Below are 23964 nucleotides of genomic sequence, written 5' to 3' on the forward strand. Positions count from 1 at the left end.
GTGTGCACAAAATTAAATGTATGCTTTTAGTGAATGTTGTGATATTTTCATTGTATGATGAAAGTGTTTGTAGCAATCTCTTCTTTTTTCTTGCATTCTAGTTTTTCTCTGAAAATGGAATAACAGTGTTTGCAAACTTACTCCATACTCACACAGTTGGTAAGCATGTGTCACATACACAGATTACTACAGCTTATATTAATTTTATGTATCTATTATGTACATAATTATGATATCAAGATGTCAGTGTGGTCCAAGATGCAGGCTCACCACACCAGTGTGTTATTAGCAGGAAGAATATCATGCCTACATAAAGCACAGTACATTAACATCAAACAGTACGGTAGTACTGTTTACGTAGGGATCCCCCAAAAGTGACACGTGCTTTCCAAAATTCCGCCTTTAAAAGTCATCCTAGAGACAACTTACGCCATGAAAATCACCTTTATGGAATAATATCAGTCCATCTAACATGAAATACAGCATTATAAACAAGAAAATACTTTCTGTTGACCAGATATAGAATTTAAAAAGTCTCCAAAACTTGAAATTTTGTCTCACTCACTCACTCACTGACCACAGTTGCAAGCCTAGAGCCCAAATGAAATGGTGCACGGTCACCATTTTATGCCACACGGTCACCATTTTATGCCACAACAACAAACTCACCGGTGGGATGTACCTTTTAGGGTTCCGATGAGTGTACGCCCTGTGCGCCTTGTCTTTCCTTTTATCTTCAGTCAGGTTGGTTGTCTTCTTCTTCAAGCATCAAAACCATACCGAGGCATTAATTTTCTGTATCAACACTTTTCTGAAGACTCCACAAAATTATTTCAGAAAGTGCTTATGCTGCTGAGAGAGCAGGGCGCTTATAATTTCAAGTGTTGCATGTGAAACATTAAGGCTGCTGAGTTGTCACTTCAACTTTTGCCAACGCCTGGACTGCAATCAATGAAGAGATTTGCTTTGTTACTTATTAGATGGACTGATACTCCACGGCTTGGTCCTCTGAACACACTGACTCAACCACACGGTGAAATAAGGCGAGTGATTGGACAGTACTCAAGTGGAAATTGTATTACTTCATCCTGTTAGTCGAGACTAAGCTCCTGACAATTGAAAGAGCCTGTTCGTTTGAACAACTTCCTGCCCGGCTGTATAGAATGCGGACCATCGTACTGAGACAGGTCATAGATCTGAGTGGTGCCACTGCTACTACGAGGTAAGTTATGCACGTTACTGCAGGCCTATGTGCTTCCAATTTTGGCACAGTACGTACTTTTTAATAAGCTGTACAGGAACTTAATAGCTAGTTCACAAGTTACACTGTAACTAGCTGTGCTAGCTACAACAAAGAACTAAACAAACTAATATTTAAAAAAAAAATGTTAATTTAAAAATGGAGTAGAGATCTATGCAATAAAAAGTAGTGAAAGAAGAGATGATATTACAGCATAACTTGATGGGGAAGTCCCTACTTTGGCAAATTAGCTATAATTTCTCAATGTCAAAGTAGGGACTTCCCCATCAAGGTATGTGTAATACCATCTCTTGGTTTTACTACTTTTTATTGCATAGATCCCTACTTCATTTTTAAATTAACATTTAAAAAAAATACTATAATCTATAGCCTATCCGAATTTCCAAGTTTGACGAGTCACAACTCATCATGTGTTTAATCTATTGTCAAATTACATCCAGGAATATGTTAGGAGTGTGAAGTGACCAGATTTCAGGCTGGTACCATACTTACAAATTAAGTTGTTGATTGCCAAGTACAAGTTCGCAGAACTGGTCACATTTTTGTTGTTGTCATTTATGTGTCATTGCTTTATATTTTTAAAATTTAAAAAAGCATCATCACAGCGTGAAATTTTTGTCAACAATGTACATTTTTAAACCTACTGTAATTGTTTTCGTAAAAGTGTGTGTGTGTGTGTACCTATCTATCTACCTATGTTTGTCCATACGCACTCACGTGAGCAAACTCATTAATGGTAAAAGCAGCTTTTACATAAGTAATAGCGAATGAAGTCTGTATTAACTTACATACAGGTAAACCTTGCTCTGAGGTGGTTTCTTTTCGGCGGTCTGAAATACGGGTGTGGCGACTTTCCTCAGACCTTGTGAATTACCTTCCCTTCGGGTTTTACAGGCGTTTAACAATTGTAAAACAGCAGTGCGGCCTCGTAGACTACCAGGAATAGCCTACCCCTTCGAGTTGGAAAGGGGACGTATCCCCGACCTACGCAAACGAAAATGAAAAGCAGCTTTGAGGCTTTGTCAAGAGAATTTGTGGGAAAAAACAGTATAGTCAATCTATAAAACAGTTTAGAAGATACTTCTGTGCGTAATATGTTGTCAAAAGCGATTTGTTTAACAAGCGCTTCCTCAGCAGTGCATAGCAATGTAATTGAAGAATTACAAAAATTTCATGAATTACAAAATCTGAATTATGGATTATTGCACAACATAATGAAGTAGTTATATAGTTAGTTAATTCCAGATGTGTTAGCTAGCTGCATGGTGCCTAGTTCTTAGAAGTAGCACAACATCAAGTTGTTCTGACTCAATAGTGTATGCTTGTAGTATGGGTGTGAGTGTGTACATTGTGTATAACATATTTTATGTGCTTTTAGGCCAATCAGTGTCTCTACGACAAGTTAGAGGAGGAGTGGAACTTCCACCTATTGATCAAAACCTGTTTTATGATTTTGACTACCAACTGACTAACCACATTACTCCAAGAGTTGTCTTGCCTGTGAGTATATGGTGGTTGTGACCTTCACAGCAAAACCAGCATAGCTTGTACAACTGTGTATACTTTTCTAATAAAATGCAATGAATAAAAATGAATTTAATGCTTCATTTACACCAATTATTATTAAATTTTAATGTGTATAATACCTCATGGATTACCAGGACTGCAGGCACATGATTTCCTTGTTTTGTGTTGCCTTGGAGCACATTGAGAAGAGCAACAGTTCTGTAGGATTTAAAAGCCTGGCTAGCAGTCACTTCAGTGTATCTTGCCTGGTATATGACATAGCACACAATCAGGGAAATGTAGAAATACCGCAATAGAAAATTGTGTCATTCATTCCTGGTGACATGTCGTTACTGTATGTACTGTTACTAATAATAAAATGAAAAGCAAAGCAGAACCTTGATTATCCAAACTAATTGGGGGTAAAGGATGTTCATATAATCAAACAGTACATAAAATTGAACATCCATACATTGATATATGGAGCTTTGCTGAACTACTCTAATAAAGCATACACAAATTTAATGTTCTGATTTAGCAGTCAATTTAGTGTTAGGATAATTCGGTTAATCAGTGTTCAGATATAACAATTCCTAATATTGAAGATGTTTGGAGGACATTACAATGTTATACAGCAATAAGTACATATAATAATCGTGTCAATGGTGAAAATATGACCATCATTAGCAATGTCTAGCCAGTATTTTGCTCATTGCTATTACTTGCCTATTGTGCCACTAAATTTTCCAGAATTGACACATCCTTTGTGAAGGTTGGATGAGGAACTATAATGTAGTACTACTGTACTTCGAGGTAAGGTGTTAATACTGTGCCCACTAATACATGCATTAATGCCAACATCTATGTATTTCTGGCTCAGCCACCATGAATGTTGACTCAGCATGCAAGAATAGGTGACTAAGCAATCTAATATATAGCCTCTGCATTATGTGTAGTACCATGTGTAATAGTATAGACAGCTCTTGCCGATATGTCATCATACTTCTTTTTTACCATTTAACATAGGGAGATGACCTCATCGTGGAGTGTCGCTACAATTCAACTGGACGCAATTTTACAACTTTTGTAAGTCTTGGTAACTTTGAGTACTCGTGTGGTTGTCAACATATGTAATTGTGACCTGCTGAGCTAAAACCCGCCGTTATCACAAAATTCTATTTTGCTAAAACCATAATGAAATAAACTGGGTAAAAATGAACATGCTATATGAAAATTTTGCACATGTTTTAATCGCTTTAGTATGTAATGAAACAAAGCTCAAATCAGTAAACCCTGTACACCACCAGATTCTCCTGTTCATTGGGAGCTTTGTTTCATGTTTGTACAGTGTATGGTGTAACACACGAGATATAGCACTTATTTATGATTTGGTAGACATGGAGACATACATGGAAACACCATACCTTGATCAATGTACCAGTTCATGGTGAACAGATTGAGCAAAACCTTGTCTTTGTAGTTTGTTTCAGTCATGAGTTACGATCGATTAAATAAGTACCTGTATTTTATTTGCTGTATTGTTGCAGCTATATAAATGTTTATTCCTGTTCCAACTGTGCAACGCCATAGCTCCAAGGTCCACTCCTTTGTTACTATAGATAACAGAGAAACAATAGAATTGAATTTGAGGAATGTGCAAAAAAGGCCAGTTTTTGCTCAGCGTTTAACAATTATGTAATTGGATCTTCAAAAACTTGACACAGTAGTCCACTCTTTGAATTCAATATTTATAATCTTATTAGCCAAGTGTTTGTTCTGGTGGAGTTTTAACCTCATTATGTAACCATTTTTGCACAAAAATAGGGACCAGCAGAATTTTAAAATCTCCTTATTATCATGGTGTATGTATCGCAGCATTTGTGACTGGATTTTAGAAAAACGATCCAAATCGCACATTGTAAGTTTCAAGATAAACAGTTTAAAAGAATTCAAGTCAGCATAACTTGCCAAGAAAAGCAAGCACGCATATGAAATTTACACAAAAGATGCATCAATGTATTACCTTTCAGACCACTTCCAGTACTTGTAGCTACTTGCGGAGTTTTCCACCAAAATAAGATAGAAAATCTGAGCAGTTGGACAAGCAAAATGGTATCACGAGTGCTCACAAAGGGGTGGAGGTTGGTGGGGAGGGAAAGAGATAGACTTCAAAATGGAGGCAGACCATGATTGGAGTCCAGACACGACATTACAGGACTGTGCTGGCTCCTTAGTAGCTGATATGTAGCAAACTTTTAACAGAAAAATGTTTGGCCAACATTATCAGGCCATCCACCAGTATACCACTGATTCTTGTCAAGCCAGACCCTTCACAACACCAGATACTGCCATTCGAGATTTCTACACCACCCAGAAAAGGCGTCTGTTAAAACCACCTCTAGTAGTTTGAGTAGTACTGAGTGTCAAAACTACTAGTACGATAGTGTAACTATCCACTGGTAGTGTTAGTTTGATTTTACCTGATGCGTGATATGAATCGGTTTTGTAAAATCTTGTCACATTTGACAACATCCTTTGTTTTATGGGGTATGCCGACTATACTGTGCTATCATACTGTATGGTACCCCGAACCACAGACACCATGATAATCAGGATACTGGTTCTATCACACTTGCATAAAACATATATGTACATTTAATTCTACCCCTGAAATTTTAGATGAAAACATTTTGCAAAAAATAAAATGCCCAGAATAGAGAGGGTTCCACTGAATAGTGGCTTGTATATTCTTATGCCATAACCATTGACAGTACATACAATTACATAAGCTGTGCAGTAGTGATTGAACCCGAACTTATTTGTGTTATCAACAGGTACTACTGTATGTTATACAATTCGAAAATGCACTAACAACTACCAGAGAATTTTTTTACTCAGTTGTAATATATGTGACCCACTGAGCGAAAACCATCCATTTTTGCAAAATTCAATTTTGCAATAAACTGGGTAAAATAAAAATATGCACGTTTTAATCACATTACTGCACTAAAACAAAGCACAAATCAATAAAACATATACACCAATCGATTTTCGAAAATCTTTGTTTCATGTTCGTACGTATAGTATATGGTGCGTGAATTATGGGCTCTTTTATTTATGAGGCTTAGAAATAAAGCTTACCATCATCATTAATTTTCTTTGATGAAATGGCCTTCTTTTTCATCTGCGTGGAGACTTACAGGTAAAGCACTATAATCTACATTATTTTCCCGATTTAACTGAGCCAAGCTACATATTCGTAGCTTGATTCAATCGTGAGTTATGATTGATTAAATAAGAGCCTGTGATTTATTTGCTCTACTATACTTATTCCAACTGTCTATCGCTATGCATACCACATCACAGAAGGATGAAACTTACTACTTTGTTACTATAGATAACAAGGAAGTAATAAAATGGAATTAAAGAAATGTGCAAAAATGACTGGTTTTTGCTCAGTGGGTAGCATAATTATATTACATCCTTTTGTTTTCACAGGGTGGGGAGAGCACCACTGAAGAGATGTGCTTATCTTTCATATACTACTACCCGGAAGCTCCTATCACTTACTGTGCATCCGTCCCCAGAACAGATCAGTATGCAGATTGGGTGCAAAAATATGCACCGTAAGTTAAAATGTGGTGGTGGTGTAAAACATACGTATACTGTATCTGGTTGAAATGTAACTATGTGCTTTCTCATAGGGTCTTACATGTAATTCCATAAATATCTCTGCCCAGTAAAACCATAATGTGTATGGTCCAGGTACTTGTAAATGTTACTGCATTAATGATCCCAATAATAAAACCCTTGTTGAGTTCAAGAGATGATATTGCAAGTCTAATCTCTTCTAAAAGTCATAAATTAGAAGTAAGACTGAATTGAAGCTGCTAAAATTTGAAATACTTTAATAGAACAGTCAACTACTCTAGTAAATGAGGAACAAATATCAATGTTGGAGCTGAAATTGAACTTCTTCTGCACTGCTATTTCACCTGTTTGCTGGCATACAAATTGCAATTTAAGTTGAACTTTTATGAATTGAAACATTAAACATCAATTGATTTTCAAAATAGGGATACGTGGTTTATAATCTATTACTACCCCAGCAATCTTTTCTTGTTTACAGACTATTTTCAGCGACCCCTAGTCACTTTTGAAATTTTAACTTTTAAAATTTATCTATTTATATTTTTAACTACATGGTGCAAAATATATACCTCAAAGTAAAAACTTACATGCCTGTAAGTTTAATGCAGACACTAGCTATCAGGGTCTATAAAGTTCTCACATTGGGGGTTGCTTTCAACCTAAAGCTTCTTTGCCACACAAGTGTTGGGTGTGCGGGCATACATATAGACAAATATACATACTGTAGATCGGGAAGTTTCCATGTTAAAAAAAATTCGAATGTGATGTTATATGAACTTAAATCATGCAAAAAATTTTCTACTATGAAATTTTCCTGCTCTGTACCTAGTGTGCGCTTACAAGTTAGTAATCGTAACTGATCGTAATTGAGTGCAATTAACTACATTTGTAATAAATATATGCCCCCAGTGTGTTTTTACTATTTTTATATATTCCTTTAAGATCGGAACACAAGCTAGCCTCATGCGCCTGGGCTCATGAGACTATAAGCACAAGCCATGACTGTTGCTATTTGGAGATCCAGTGTAGCATACGTATCTACACCTGCACCACTAGCTAGCTATTGTATTTGAAAGCAGTGAAGATTAACACATATACAGAGGTGTGTATGTGCGTGTCTGCAAACAGTGATTGAAAATGAGGTGGACGAAGAATTGTTCTGGAGTTTGCTCATGGCTCAGTACTCTTTTAATTTGCAGGAGCTAGCTATAAAGGATCGGTATACACTTGACACCAATGTAGCTATAACTTGGGACTTTCCCAGTGACTTCTCATAATATGCTTGTGTGAATGTGACAGCACGATAATAATCATAATAGTAATAATCATTGTACATCTATGGCTCAGTAAGGTAGCGAGGTTCTCTATACGCATGTAGACTATGTAGCTGGCATGCAATAGCTGCAGCTGGTAGCATTAATCTTCTGGTTAATTTGTATTATGCTCCACTGACTCAAGGATCCACTGCTAATTTTTTAGCTGGTGGTTGCCAGGTTACCTGTGAAGACAAGAAGGAGAAAACAGTATGAAATACAAGTGACTATGCATCAGACATGGGGCCAAGTACATTTAAAAGTACTTAAGTAAAGTACAAGTACTTTTGAATTTTCCAAGTACAAGTACAAGTACTCCAGCAGCAATCAAGAGAGTACTTAAGTAAAGTACAAGTACATGCTGGAAGTACTTAAGTAAAGTACAAGTACATTTTGCTGTAGTAAAATTTATGCTGTATTCAGTGTATTGTAGTATGTAAGTGTGCCTAGGGGGGTTGGTTTTTGTCAACTATTCTCTCTCTTAAACTCTTAAAACGCACTAACTTGAACAACAGCATTGGCGACATCGTTAATCGTGGCAACATGATACACAGTAAGGTTGGGGAAGGCAGTAGAAGAATCGCAAGAAGTTGTAAACTGCACCTTCATACAATTTTGATATTCTCATTGTACACCCACTGTGTACAAACTATGTACAATGTTTGCAGCACTTACAAGTACTTTAAGTACTCAAGTATACAAGTACTTAGCAAAGTACTTGAGTATAAGTACAAGTACATTGGGGAATTTAAGAAAGTATTTAAGTAAAGTACAAGTACTTTCAAATCTGTACTTAAGTGTACTTAAGTATAAGTACTCATGTACTTGGCCCCATGTCTGCTATGCATGCATGTTATATACCGTATAGCTGGTAATTTTCGAAAGGTTTTTATTTTCGGATATTTCGAAGAGGCCCTTCTCTTCGAAAATAAATTCCCACGTCCGGTTGTTTTTCGAAAATAAATTCCCACAAGTGAAAGCAACCGTCCAACTTTCGGCGATTCGTTCGTGTATTCCTCGAGTTTTAGCTCAGTATTGCTGATGATAATGGGTAACTGTACCAATAACCAAAAAACAGGTGATCCAGAATGGGAATTGATGCCGTCTGCTCTAGAATCTATGGTGATATGAGCTAGCTATGATGGAGCGTGATCGTGCCAGTGAGTTCACTCCACCTGAGACTCCCTCAGTCTTCTCTCCAGTGCACAGGAATGGAGATTATTCCATCAGTAAGTCAGTTTTTGGCAAACATTCACGCATTTTCATAATTTGTGACACGAATTTCCGTTTATTTGAAATCCATCCGGACTTCGAAATATGCACTCTTTGAAATTAAAATCTTTCGAAATTCAGATTTTGCTTGTACGAAAATTTCTGTTTCGAAAATAACCCGCTATACGGTACTTTTGTAGGTGTAGCTGTAGCCAGTAAAAGTTGTGTAAGTTCGCAAAAGTAATTATGCGCATCCATAAATTTCCACGTTAAAATATTTTTGTATGCATCTTAACTTTTTGAAATTATACTTTGGAGTTTAATCATAATGCAATTTTATAACCCGGAAATTTTCTGATCTAAGATACATAAAAACATTTTTTGGGGCAAACAATTTGGTAAACCAGACATGCCTACAGCCATACATCAGTTATGGGCACATGTCTGGTTTAAGAATCTGCAACATGTGCTTTGTATTAGAACATTGTATATAGTACCATAATTTCTGTACAAAATACATAGTGTAAGGTATAGAATTACATGGATGAGTTACATATTGTATGTTGTAACATTTTTCAAATAAGCACTTCATTACTGCAGTAGCATTCAAACATCTGCTCATAAGTATAGTTAAAAGTCTATGTTAAATTACATGTATTGATTTTACGTACATGCATTTTAATATTCTCATAGGCAATTTCAAGATGACTATAGACAAATTCGTTTACTAGGAGAAGCCAGTGATTTCTTTAATAGTTTCCAGTGGACTGATCAAGCTTTCCGTGATATTGAAGATGTGAATCTGAATGGTGTCCAGTTTATATTTTGTGGATCTGAGGTACTGTATGATTTTATGTTCTAGCCATTAGGTATAGTATGTTACCATTTCGTTTTGTTGTAATTTGGTGTAATTTTGCTCTCGATCTTATGATTATAATGGTAACATACTGTACCTAACAGCTTTTATATCAAGCCACACGGTAGTGTGTTGTGTGGCCAAGAAAGCCAGCATGCCACACTATGAGTATATTTACAGGAAGAAATAAATTGGAATTTTATGTGCCCACATGCCCTATTTTTGCAGGCCCAGTCACAAATGCAAATGCATACCTTGATTGTCTTGAGTTTTGGTACACTTTAAGAATGTATTGCTGCCCAATCACGTACCACGTTTGGTGCAAATCTGATTAATAGTCATAGAGCTATGGATGATTATTTGCATTAAAAAGGTTGACTTGTTGTCATGCCTACAGGGTAAACCACTTATGGGAATAGCTTACAAATTGGTATGTATATAGGTTAACCATCGTAGCTCAAACCTTTTGTGGTGTAAAAGAAATGGAATTGACAGCTATAGAGTTACAAGGCAAAAGCCAAACAACTGTAAACCATGGGGTCAAAATGTTCTAATAGAATGGTCACTGCAGGGTAAAAAAGTTGCATGAAAATGTTGAGAAGAAAAACTTACCAGCGTTCAAACCAGGGACCTCCACACTGAACACCCAAATCCTTAAACTCTGAGCTGCTGCCATCACTGCTGATCACCTCACTTAAATTCTACTTCATAAATGAAAATTCTAGCTAGAATCTACTCATTAGTAAAAAAGGGTCATAATTTCATACATCTACTAATAGAAAATCTAGAACATTCTATGTGTGTTTTATTAGAAATCTTCAAAAAAATGTGCACGCTATTAGAGCGATACAAAAGTAATCAAATAAACTCTGCTATTACGACAACTTCTCTAGTATTCCATCGAATCAAAGCCAATGACTATAGCTATTTTGGTACAGTAGTGCACTACTATTAAGCAGAGTGGATTATAACAGTCGGCCATCAGACATTTACCGACCAAATAGCTTGAAGACTGCCCAATTACCTACTGAACTGATCAAGGATAGCAGACTATTTTCTACTAAAAAAACTGATATACTCTAATAGAGCAGTCAGCAACTCTAATAGAGCAGTCAGCAACTCTAATAGAGCAGTCAGAGTTTCTAAAAACGTATACCTAAAAATGCAAAAAAAAAGTCTGACTTGGGGAATCGAACCTGCACCTTTCAATGAAGTGCAATCTGTACCATTCTACCATATGTTCACACACTGTTTTAGTGGTTTCTAAAGGGTTTTTGGAGTATATGACCATAATTGTTATAGATTTTACATTGGATAATTTCCATGTTATAATACGGGATGGCACATCATCGACCAATCCCACCTATACTGCTCGCAGTGTGGCGGGATATGGGTGAGAGTGTACCTGTTGCGTGCCGAAAGATGGTGAACTATGCCTGAATAGGATGAAGCCAGAGGAAACTCTGGTGGAGGCCCGTAGCAATTGTAATGTGCAAATTGATTTTCAAATTTGGGTATAAGGGCAAAAGATTAAATTTGCAACAGCCATTTGTGAGATGTGGGTGTTCAAAGTTTCATTCTTCATTTTTTTCTTAGAGTGTAACAGTGGATTCACGTACCAAGTTTGCTGTGAATCTGAGTAATATCCAAGGAGCTATGAGTGTTTATTCACGTAAAAAAAAGATCAAACTTCTGTCACAGCTACAGAGTAAACCAAGTATAGGAATAACTTGAAAATTGGTGTGTAGATAGGCTGATCATCATAGCAGTGCCTTTTGATAGTTTGAATAGCAATGGAGTTACAGCGACAAAGTTATAAAGCAAAAACCAAACAAATGTAAAATCATGGGATTGAGATAGTCTAATAGAGCAGTCACCACAGGGTAAAATGGTGTACAAAAAATGTCGAGAAAAAGACCTTACCAGAGTTTGAACCAGGGATCTCCATACCTAACACCTGCATCCTTAACCACTGAACCACTGCTACCTAGGCTGATCACCTCACTTAATTTCTGCTTTATAAATGAAATTTTTTAAGTTGAAATCTGCTTATATTCAAACGCTTGTAATTTCATAGATCTACCAATATAAGAACTAGATTGTTCTAGAATATTCTGTGTATGTTCTATTAGAAGTCATCAAAAAATGTGTACTCTATTAGAGTATTACAATAATATTATCAAATATTGAATTAAATCATGCAATGAAATACATTTATAAGCCTGTCTTCAATAATCAAACAGTATGGTCATACCGTTTAAGTAGGGATCGTGGTAAATGTTTCGTGTGCTACCCAAAATTCCGCCTTTAAAAGTCATCCTACAGACATTTTACACGGCAAAAATCACCTTTACGGAATAGTACTAGTCCATATAATACATAAAACAGCATTAAATGCAAAACACTTACAGGTGGCTGGATATAAAAATTTTAAAAATCGCCCAAAACTCCAAATTTAGTTTCACTGCCTCACTCACTGCCTGACCACAGTCGCAAGCCTAGAGACCAAATGAAGCAGCGCACAGTCACCATTTTACGCCACAACCGCAAACTCACCAGTGGGATGTGCCTTTGGGGTTCTGACAAGTGTATGCCCTGTGTGCCTTGTCTTTTCTTTTATCTTCAATCAGGCTGCTTGTCTTCTTCTTCATCCAACGAAACCATATCGAGGCGTTAGTTTTCCATATCAACACTTTCTTTAAGCAGCCTAACAGATGCCACAAAATTATTTAAGGTGCTTAGAGTATGCTACTGTATGGAGGTACTCCACGATCGATTTATTGATCGAGATCATGTCCTTTTATGCTAGCTGTATTTGTGACCACACACCTTCAAGTTGGTAGGCTGATTTGAGATACTCTAGTCTAATAATCGATCAAAACCACGATGAACACACCCTTTTTAGGAAGCACACATCTTTTGCAGGCTGACTCGAGAGACTGATACGGCAGTCACCCTAATAGAACAGTCACATGTTTATAGCTAGCTGTATGCTTTAACAAAAAACTAAACAAACCAGTATATCAAAAATTATGAATTTAAAAATGAAGTAGGGTTTCAAGCTATAAAAAGTAGTAAAACAAGAGGTGAACAATGCTAGTTTATTATTATTTAGTTGTTACAGCATAGCTCAGTGGGAAATCCCTATTCTTTGGCATGGTGTAACAATCATTTTGTGTTCATTGCCAAAGTAGGGATTTCCCACTGAACTATGCTGTAGTAATTACCATTGTTCATCTCTTGTTTCACTACTTTTTATCGCTTAGATCCCTACTTAATTTTTAAATTCGTAATTTTTAATATACTAGTCATCATTGTATCTACATAGAAAAGAAGAAATGTGAATAAAAACAAACCTCAAAGTCAGCCATAGGCTGGTTTTGGGCCTCATATAGTACAAAAAGAAGTGAAATCCTCACAAAAACAGCCAAGCTATGAAAAAATAGTGCAGCCTTGAAAATCCTGGGTGAAAAAAAGTTGTAAAATCAAAAGATGGCGGCCAAGAAATGGCTGCAATGATGTTTTAATGCTAAAAAAATTAATACCGGCTGTGTGCATTGTTAAAATTTATTAGCATTAACATCATTGCAGTCATTTCTTGGCTGCCACCTTTGATTTCACAACTTTTTTCACCCAGGCTTTTTAAGGATGCACCATTTTTTCACAGCTTGACTGTTTTTGTGTGGATTATTATGTATGTACGTGGCTTAACAATGATGCAGTGTATGGCTGCTGAAAGAGTTTTGGGTGTCAAAATACTCACATCCAAGCTTTGAAAATCCAATTTTTTTCAGGGGACATGCCCCAGATCCCCTAGCTTGTGCACAAACATTGCTATGCAATGTCAGATCATGTCAGGTTAATTTTGACTTTGATCTGACCTTGACTTTGGTCTGACAATCTACTCACCATGTTTAGGCTACTACTTTGTTCAAAGGTATCAAGAAACCATACTGTACTGTATATACCATGCTACCACAGGAAGTTACTATGAATTTGCTGGTACACTAAGCTAACAAAGACTATTGCATTTCTACATTACATATCTGAAACACTCACTCACTTTGAATTGGGCATGTGTCTATTGTGCTGGCATAATTTATTAAATGCTATCCCACTAGGGACCTGTGAGAAGGCTACAGCCTGTGAATACAGGGAGTCTGAAACATGTAACTGAAATGTTGAAGAATGCAGAAAAAAAATTCCAGACCCAGTAGTGACTTGATCCCCAGCAACATGCAGTCTAGGCACTCGCCAGAGGAGCCACAGCAGCCGGGATCTGTGATCTTAATTTCAGGAATATTAGATAGTTGAAAGAATTGGGAAATATTCCAGAATAATCAAAGCAATAATTGGTATAAAATTATATGTTTTCCGATGCGAAAATCTTTGGAATACACCACTGAAACAGTGCAAACATAAAAATGGTTGAAAAGATCGAGATACTCTAATAGAGCAGTCATGTAATTCACTCTAATAGAGCAGAGCTTTCTAATGTAGCAGTCACTTATATATAATATGCTTATATTTCAAATATTAGATAGGGAATAGTTTTTGGATAATAGGTGAATAGTATAATTGGAAAATTTTGGAGCATAATTTTATTTTCATTGTACAAAACAATTTGCAAATTGAAGGTTTAGTTCTTGAGATATGGAAACCATTTAGGTTGTAATTGCTAATGTATGACATGCATGATCATTTAGCCCAATAAAATGCCATGCATGCAGATAACTCACTGGAACTTTGAGTAATATAAAGACAATTACCAGAGAAATTAAAAAAAAAGACCAGATGTAATGGTTTAGACAGCAGTTTAATTAGAACAGTGGCTATATATATTCTATACTGAATGCTCTATTAGAGTATCATGATAATTTTACAAATCTAAATAGCTGAAAAAGTGGTCCAACCAATGTTGGACTGGGACTGTGGGCTCCGGCCCTGCCACATGCTTGTTTGCTAACATTTGCCAATACAGAAAGCTAATAAGACTATTCATCACTAAGTATCCTAAAAATTTACTCCGGCACTTTGAATGGGAAGCAGTAAAATGACTGGGCTGAATCAGCAACATTAGATCACATGACACAGTTCCCACCATGATTTGGTCTTAGCCAGAGCATTAGTATTCTTTTTCTTTCCATGTTAAAAATGGGCTCTTTTGATCCACTGGCACATTCCATACCAATAAAAAAACCACATGCTCTGCCCTCAGTCCTGTGAGTTGTGTTTACAAAGCATATAAATACCTATAAGTGTGTTGTATAGCTACTGTATAGTATTACTTGTAGTATGGTTCATGGGTAGATTAGGGTGTTACAAATCAACAGTGTTGGGAGTAACGCGTTGCGTAATATTATTACTTTTGTGGTACCTAAGTAATATAACGAAATACGCTATAAAAACAGGTAATATAACTCACTTATCAATGTAACGCGTTACCTAAGTAATATAGTTACTGTAACGAGTCTAATATTAAGTAATATTATTACTACAAGTAACGAACTTCCTAGCCACAACGAAGTAACGAAGCCTACTGAATGATGCTTATTCACCAGCTTCTTACTTATAACCAAGATTTGCACATTGTCCAACAACACAATCATGTCACGTGATAAGGCAGTAGTTTCACATGTGACAGCTTAGGGCCACGGACACGAAGTAATATAATATGTAATATTATTATAGTTACTTTATTTTACGGATAATATGTAACTGTAACTAAATAGTTCCGTTGAAAGTAAGATGTAATATGTAACTAGTTACTTTTAAAAAGTAACTTGCCCAACACTGCAAATCAGTTGTATAAGCATATACTGGTATACACCAGTAAAATCTTTAAGCCACACAGTCTGGCCAGTACATAACTCAAAAAAATCAAACACTTTTGCTAGGAAGTGACAATGCAAACTATGAGTTTGTCAAAGCATCAATTGCTAGGGAAGATTATTATATTGCTGTGTTAATTCAGCTATGAATATCTGAAACACTTTCACTCTGAAGAAAGTGTGAATCACAAAAAATAGACCAGTTATGTGAGTTTTTCCAGAGATTTAGATTTCTTTACATGCATAACAGAGTATCTGAAAGGAGGAAGTTCATGTGGCAAGTTATAGTCCGAGCCGCATTTGCCATCCGCACTTTTGTATGGGATTCACGATAGTTGTTTACCATGAAAATTCTTGGGCATGCCACTAATCTTATCATATTGATCAATTTTTGTTCAAATAATAATACGTTTAAATCCTCTACTAGTGAACTACCTATAGATAGAAACATTGTCCCCCCTTGGGTACAGTTCTTAGTAATATCCTCGTAATGTTAGAATAGTGTTCTTTCACCTTTTGTGCCACCTTTGATCTGTGCATATCCCATACCACCCATGAGGTTTGTATCTGATTGTGTAGCCCTCAAGCGTCATATTTACAAATTAGATAAAATCCTCATGGGTGTGTTAAATTATTGTATAACTGCAAATGTAAGGTCATTTCCAATAAACAACCAGAGCAATACTTTAAGGTTTAAATTTTCATATACTCTTACATCTACCCTTTTGCCTTATAAATCATTCCAATTGCCATAAAAATAATGATGGAATTTTGAATCTTTTTGATTCCAAGTTATTATTCTTAAAATTACACTATGTTATATGTCAAACAGAATTTCTAAGATTATCTGTGATACATAGTACTTTTGTAAAGAAGTCACTGTTGCTCATTTGTTTTCAGACGACTGGTGATGACGGTGGCTTCCTAGGAAGAAGTGAAAGGCCTCCACCAATTAATCAGCCATATGAGCCACCGGATGTTTGTTCCACTGGAGGAGCAGTAGTCCAGTTTGTGTATTCTACTGTACTTGTAGTCCTGATGGCCATGCTGCCATTTCTGCTGTAGATTTTTGTAACTCTTTGTACTGATAGACTATTAATTACTGTATATTGTTACTTTTATATTATTGACAGTTAAAAACAAAGGTAGCATGTATGTGAGTTGTTTTATATTAGTAGAATTTGAATGTTGCAACCTGTTGACTGTTTGTTTTCTTTCAATCAATACAGTTGAAGGGGTCAGTGGAAAAAGGGGGACTTTTGCCATTTTAGATTTTCTATTTTGTAAAATAAGAACAGCTTGTTTTAACCAAGTGAACAATGTTGTCACTAAATAGACAACAGAATTTATTTATTTGTTTATTAAGGCTTTACAGCACAAGTGTTGAAGGGCTGTAGGACATTTGAAAGGAGAAAAATCTATGACTGGACTTCGAACCTGCAGCCATCTGATTAATGTTCAAATGCTTACAGGAGTCTGCCAGGCAGTCAGGATGTTTTCTCCTTGTCAATTTCATGTATATGTATCCAAGGAAAAGCTCATGGCAGTCTCAATTTAATTCTTAGCAAATATTACAATAATTCAGTTATGTCCCAAAATTCTGTTTAATTCCCATTCTAAATTTTCAAATGGCACTTGTCCTTTTTTGCTGCTGGCCCCTTCAATTTTATTGTACTCTTTGTGACCAGTTTTATTGCTGTTATTAAGAAAACTTTATTACAGTGGTCCCAATTAATGACCTTGTTATTAGTAATTTCAAAAGGGGAAAAGGGAACACAAAGAAACTAGCTACAAAGCAAAAAGATATTTTTAGGATAGTAGTGTAAACCACAAATCCCTATCTAGGATCTTTGTCAAGAAATGTTAATTGAATAATACCGTATTCATATTATTTGAGATGATTGAGCCAAAATAGAGATTTGTGATTACATTCTTGTTTTGTGTTTGTTTCAGCAATGCCTATTCCCCTTGTGTCATATGGATTTGTTGTATCGGTAATAAAGGTTGCTTTGGGTAGTTCACAGTAAAAATTCAAATGGATAAATTTGTTCATGACCTCCATGGGTAAATTTGAACTACAGAGAGTTTGGTTAAAATGACCATCTAAAGCTAGGTGATTGTAACCGGGGTAGGCATTTGAACTAAAGTAGTCAATATAACCATTCACCTAGTATGTTGAATTAACCTATTTTGGTAAATTCAGTGTGTATTGTTATGTCAGCTATAGTAAAGTTTAGATGAACAGCTACATGGTTACATTGGTACACTGTCGTTAGGCACCAGTCTATTATGCTTCTAATTTTGCCTATTATGCTATGCTGCAGTGCTCAAACTTTTTGCCTATTATGCTCATAATTATGCTCAATTTTTCTGCAGTTCCCATGTTTTGTTACTTTCTAATGGATAATGATAAACTTTGGCTTATGAATAACTGGTTAAATGTAAAAGTTAATGCTCATTATGCATTAAGAATTTGGCTGGATTGTAAACTATAATAATAGTCATGTCAAATAACTATGCTCCACTGAGCTAGTCTGGCGTAGCCGACCCTCGCGCTACGCGCGCGGGTCGGCTACGCCAGACTACCACTGAGCATCAACTGTTCTGTCCACCTTTTTCAGTGACATGCATTACAGTATGACATAATTATTCTGCCTATTATGCTAACATTATGCTTGATGCTTTCAGGCACCTATTAATTATGCTCAAAATTATGCCAGCATAATAGGCTGGTGCCTAACTGTTGTTATGGCATTTGTGGTTAACACTGTTACATTCCACAATCAAAAGTGAACATGGAGAACATAGGTTTTATATACAATTTGAAAACACTATAAGATCAGGTATGTTTAAAGTACCGTAATTAGCTTTTTTTTTCGTTGAAAAATATTGTATGCAAAATTTGTACAAAATTTTTTTTACAGAAGATCAAACTACTCTAATAAAACAGTCATTCACGTAAAAATCATATGAAAATATTGTTACAAAAAAATTTTTATCATGAAATTCTTTTGTACGAAAATAAAGCGATTTACGGTAGTAAGATGTAGTATGTAACGATATGTGTCATAGATAGATTAATGTATGGGTTACTAGTGATGATGGACTCGATAATTAATGTAAACAACCAAACAAATATTTTGTGACAAAAGTTAATTTTACAACAGATGGTTAGAGCGACCATGATAGCAAGGTTATTTCAAACACTTAGCTAGAGGTTGAAGAGACCATGGGACATCTGGATAATATGACTATAAAGCAAGCACATCCTGGGTCATTACCACCAAAAAATCGGTCATTTGAATTGCAGGAACAACCCAAAAATTTGGATCATTTGTACCTATTTGAATTTACAATGTGACATTCTACACATTATACAGTTAACCTTTAATCCTTTTACTCTTATACATATTTGTTTACTTCTCTTGTAATGAGATTGTGAATGTACCCATACTGCATCAAAAACACAAATGCTGTCAGACTTAATGTTTTTGTTTGAATGTACGTATGTCTCAACTATATATCAGTTGCTGAGAAGTCATGAAGTGGCCATTACGTTTTGTTTTCAGCTATGTATGTTCAGCCCATTACACAGCACAAAATTATTGACAACAGTACGAGAAGTGCCTCTGAACTCAATCCAGTCACTACAGAAAATATATATGAATGATTCCCATTACACATGTGGTGAAGCCATCACGTTTGACACCTGTAGTTGTTAGAGATTGGACACGAAGAAGGACAAAGGTAAGCTAATAATATTTTGTATTGCACTTTCGAGGGTCACATGAAATACTAGGTGGTGCTTAAGTGTGTCCAACCTGGACATATCAGGCAAACCACTCATGTCCATGTTACAACTATAAAATGTATAATATATATATATATATATTAATCCAACAACTGAATGTGTTACTGTATAATACTCTCAATAGCAGCTTGACATATTATATTGAAATACGTCAAGCGATTAGCCAATAGAATTAGTATTACACTTGTTTGTCAAGGTCCCATGACAAAAATCTATAATACTAATTTGATTGGCTAAAATAGTGGTGTGTTTATATTAGAAGTAAATGTCCGATTTGACAACTATTGTTACCATAGTGATAGATTCCCCAAAGGTATGACACAATATGGTTACTTAGCAACGGTTGCTAGGTAACCGTTGCTAAGGTAAAAGTCTTTTGAGACCATAGCAACGGTTGCCAGGCAACGGTTGCTAAGTGTGATTGATTTTTGCAGTGGTTATTTTTTGAATTTCTGTTGCCTAGTAACAGTTGCTATGGTTGTCGGATTAATTTGCAATAGGACGGATGGCTGTGGTATTCGGGATTAATAGTTCTCGCATTGTAAACAGGAAGGAAATAGTGCTCGGCTTCGCCTCGCACTATTTTACTCCTTCCTGTTTACAATGCTCGCACTATTAATCCCGAACACCACAGCCATCCGTCCTATTACATATACATATATAATCTTACAAAAAGTTCATTGACTTCCCCATGTTTAGTTGTGAAAAGAAGTTGAACACTGTTATTTATTAGTCAGTGTATCATTTGTTTAATTGTCAAGTTTACACTTAGAAACATCACACAGAATACAGGAATGATAAGCATAAATTTTAATCAGCATTGACATTGTGCTACCATTGGTGTTTTACATGCAGTGTATGGAACTGAATGATACAACTATATAACCATATTCAGTATTGTATGGACAGTGACTGATTTCAGTTAATATTGAAGAACTCATTGTTGATGTTTCATAATGTTCAGCTCTCAATAGAATGAATCCTATTTTGTTTTTAGGCATACTTTATTGATGGTAGCTTATATATATGCAACTCTATGAGTGTTTCCATTGAATAATTTTAGGTAGTGAGTGATGAAGTACACAAGTTTTATCAACTAACAATTGATATTGGAGAAGTAAATTTATCAGTTTGCTAAAACCTTTTACTTACTGTATAAAAATTGAGGTGGTGTAACTAGAAGCATTTATTGTTATTCTTCTGCTATAAGTACATGGCAGTATACAAACATGTAAGTATGTATTATTATGTGTTATTATGATGGTTTTTTTTCATTGCATGTAAAAACTGGACATACAAGCACAATTAATGTACACCTTATAGTGTCCTAAATACTGGAATACATTCCATAATTGGGTGTGTTATATACCAATTAACAGTTTAATAAAGGATGAAAATTGGTCGGGGATGGTATGAGTTATGTGAATGTTTGATGTGCCACATGTTTGGTTTTTGCATACTCCAATCACATTTATTAGTATAATGTATATGCTATAATGGACACAAATTTTTTCCATTGCTAGTTTGCTCACTGCATGTAATGTTTAATTTCAGTACTTTGAGAAGTATACGTGACATATTTGCCTATTCAAAGATGATAGGATTAAGTTTACTACTATGGATGGCATTAATTACCCTAGTGCATTCAATGATTTCGACAATTTCTTTAACACCCCAAGATGATATTAGCAAGTACAATATTTCTGATGTTCACTTACAACTTGGTCCAGGAGACTACCATCTCACTAGTGATTTGGTGCTTGAAAATGTTAGACACTTCTTATTAACTGGTACAAAATACACTACAATAAAATGTGCTACTCCTGTAGGGATAATTGCAATTAATGCTAGCTTTCTTGTTCTGCAAAATTTAACTTTGGTAAATTGTGCAAAACAACATGATGTACACATCATGCCTTCTTATTTCACATATGGAAAGATAAAGCTAGAGAATTATAATGCAACAATCATTCTTCACCATTGCATAACGACAACAATCAAAAACATTAAAATAATTGTAGAACCAGGCAGAGTTGGTATATTAGTTGTAACCACAATCGTGAACTCTATCATGTCAAACATTACAGTCATGCTAAATTGTTCTGATCATTCAATACGTCATGACCAACAGGTACAAATCAATGGCATTTTAATTTATCAGCGCAACATTGCTTTAGAAAGCATAAAAAGTATTCCTGTTAAATATCGTATGACTGACATCCATTATGATGTAAATGAAGCATGCTCAGCTCTTACAAAATATGTAATAGGAATACTACTGTTTAAAGACAATCATAAAATTTCTATTACTATCAAAAATACAAAATTTGATGGCTTATACAACACCAGCGCATTGTATTACTACGGTGGAACATGTGGTATCAATGTAGAGACCAGACTAAATGTACAGAATGTTGGCGTGTCTAACAGCATGGGAAATTCACTGCTAAGCATGTTTCGCATAATATTATACAACCATGTGTGCTTCAAAATTGCTTTTTCCAAAGAAGAATATTGTAAGCAACAGTACAACACCATTAACTTTATCAGTTGCAATTTTGTAAACAATACTAACATGAGAACAATGATTTATATGGCTCCAGCAAGCACCCGAGCTATCACTGGGTACATTAATGTCATCAACAGCACATTTTCTTACAACAAAGACCTCCACTTTATTAATTCAGAGCGTTCATCTGTGATATTATGGCAACTAACAAATTTCATTTTAATTGTTGATACGAACATATCATCAAATTATCATCACAATGGCGACAGCTTAATCTCTATCATGAATGGTGGCATGTTAATTGCTTCATCAACAATAATAACACATAACCAATATTATGAGAACATACTTAAGCTCCACCTGTCTGGATTGTTCATCAAGGGAAATGTTGTAATATCTAATAACTTTGTACGACACATATTGAAGGCGTTTAAAGATGGCTCTTACTTTGCAGTGATGGAAAACACCACTGTAGCCATTACCAATAACACTGTGTATTCAATAGTAAAGCAGGATCAAAGCTTTGCAATACAATCACAGAGGATCTGCAGACTTCAATTTTACACATCTACTGATAATACAATGGACAACAACTTAAGCATTATAGGAAAGATTTTTAAGATTAGGATAATGGACAATATGTACATGATATCAAATGATTTTTTGGGTGAAGAAAAATTGCTTATTAATTGCCAATGGATTGTTGGATCTGCTTTTCATACTGCTAAATCTGAGGCTGTTTATAATAAGACATTAACTATAAGAAATACAGTAATAGGAAATGGCATTCAAAGACCTATTCCTTTGAGTGTTTGCCCTTGCTCAGATGATATGTTGAACTGTTCTTGGTCTGATTTAGGTCATTTGTCACCTGGACAAACTTTACATATAAACTTTATCGTATTTGGGCGATGGTTGAACATAAAAAACCGTGTTACAACTTTGGTAGTGAGAAATACAGCAGAAGATGACTGTAGCATTGTGGATGCTTCACAGCTGTCACAAACCCACTTCAACCACAGCTGTAATCAGTACAGTTATACTATTTGGCCAAGGGATGATGCTGTAAGAGAATGCAAGCTTTATATTGGCTTAAGTGGCATGCCAGAAATGTTTTTTGTTCAAATAAAACCTTGTCCAAAAGGGTTTACACTACAAGAAGGTAGACGGGCTTGCTATTGTGATCCAATATTAAATTCCAAATTCTTAGGCATCACAACCTGTAACTTGGATGATGAGACCATTCATCGTCCAGCAAACAGCTGGATATCAGCTAGTACTATTAACAGCACACATTCCTATCTTGTGTCTTCATATTGTCCATTTGACTATTGCCTGCCTCAATCATCACATCTCAACCTATCAAATCCTGACTCACAGTGTCAGTATAACAGATCTGGTATGTTGTGTGGACAATGCCAACATGGTCTAAGTACTGTGTTTGGTTCATCTCAATGTGAACGCTGCTCCAATGTTTATCTGTTGATCATAATACCAATAGCAATAGCAGGTATTGTACTGGTGATAATGCTTTTCATTTTCAACCTGACTGTAATCAATGGAACAATTACCGTAGGGCTACTTATTTTCGAGGATATAAAATTTCGCGGATTTAATAGAAACTGCTTTAAACAAAAAATTTCGTGGAAAAAATTTCGAGGTTACCGGAAAGCAGCGAAATTTATTAACTAGTCGCGATCAGCGCGTGTCACTACTTTGTGGAGATGAGCGATCGATTTGAGCACTCGTCCGTGATCCGAGGATATCATATTTACAAAGATATTTTTACACCAACAATTGGAAAAACGCTCCAGGGCCGAAGAGAAACCGATAACGACCACGATGATTATGCTGTTGCTATTACGGAAGATGATACTATCGTTGGCCACATGCCTCGCACCATTTCAGTACCATGTGACCTGTTTTTACGAAAAGGAGGCACAATATCATGCACTGTCATGGGTCCTCCTCAGTATTCAAGGGATCTGGAGCAGGGTGGGCAAGATGTACCTTG

The 23964-nt window shown here is 35.7% G+C and overlaps 1 protein-coding gene across 1 annotated transcript in view; it reads left to right on the top strand.

The window, feature by feature from the left end:
• The window catches only part of LOC136237752 (DBH-like monooxygenase protein 1), a 38742-nt gene extending 21918 nt beyond the window's left edge, over positions 1–16824 (top strand). The window contains exons 8-13 of the mRNA XM_066027965.1: positions 102–159; positions 2640–2761; positions 3794–3853; positions 6266–6393; positions 9637–9781; positions 16531–16824. Of these exons, the coding sequence (XP_065884037.1) occupies positions 102–159; positions 2640–2761; positions 3794–3853; positions 6266–6393; positions 9637–9781; positions 16531–16695 (678 nt within the window). The 3' untranslated portion in view covers positions 16696–16824. The remainder of the gene's footprint in view (positions 1–101; positions 160–2639; positions 2762–3793; positions 3854–6265; positions 6394–9636; positions 9782–16530) is intronic.
• The last annotated feature ends 7140 nt before the right edge of the window (positions 16825–23964 follow it).

Source organism: Dysidea avara, chromosome 1 (genome assembly GCF_963678975.1).
Source record: "Dysidea avara chromosome 1, odDysAvar1.4, whole genome shotgun sequence".
Classification (NCBI taxonomy): Eukaryota; Metazoa; Porifera; class Demospongiae; order Dictyoceratida; family Dysideidae; genus Dysidea; species Dysidea avara.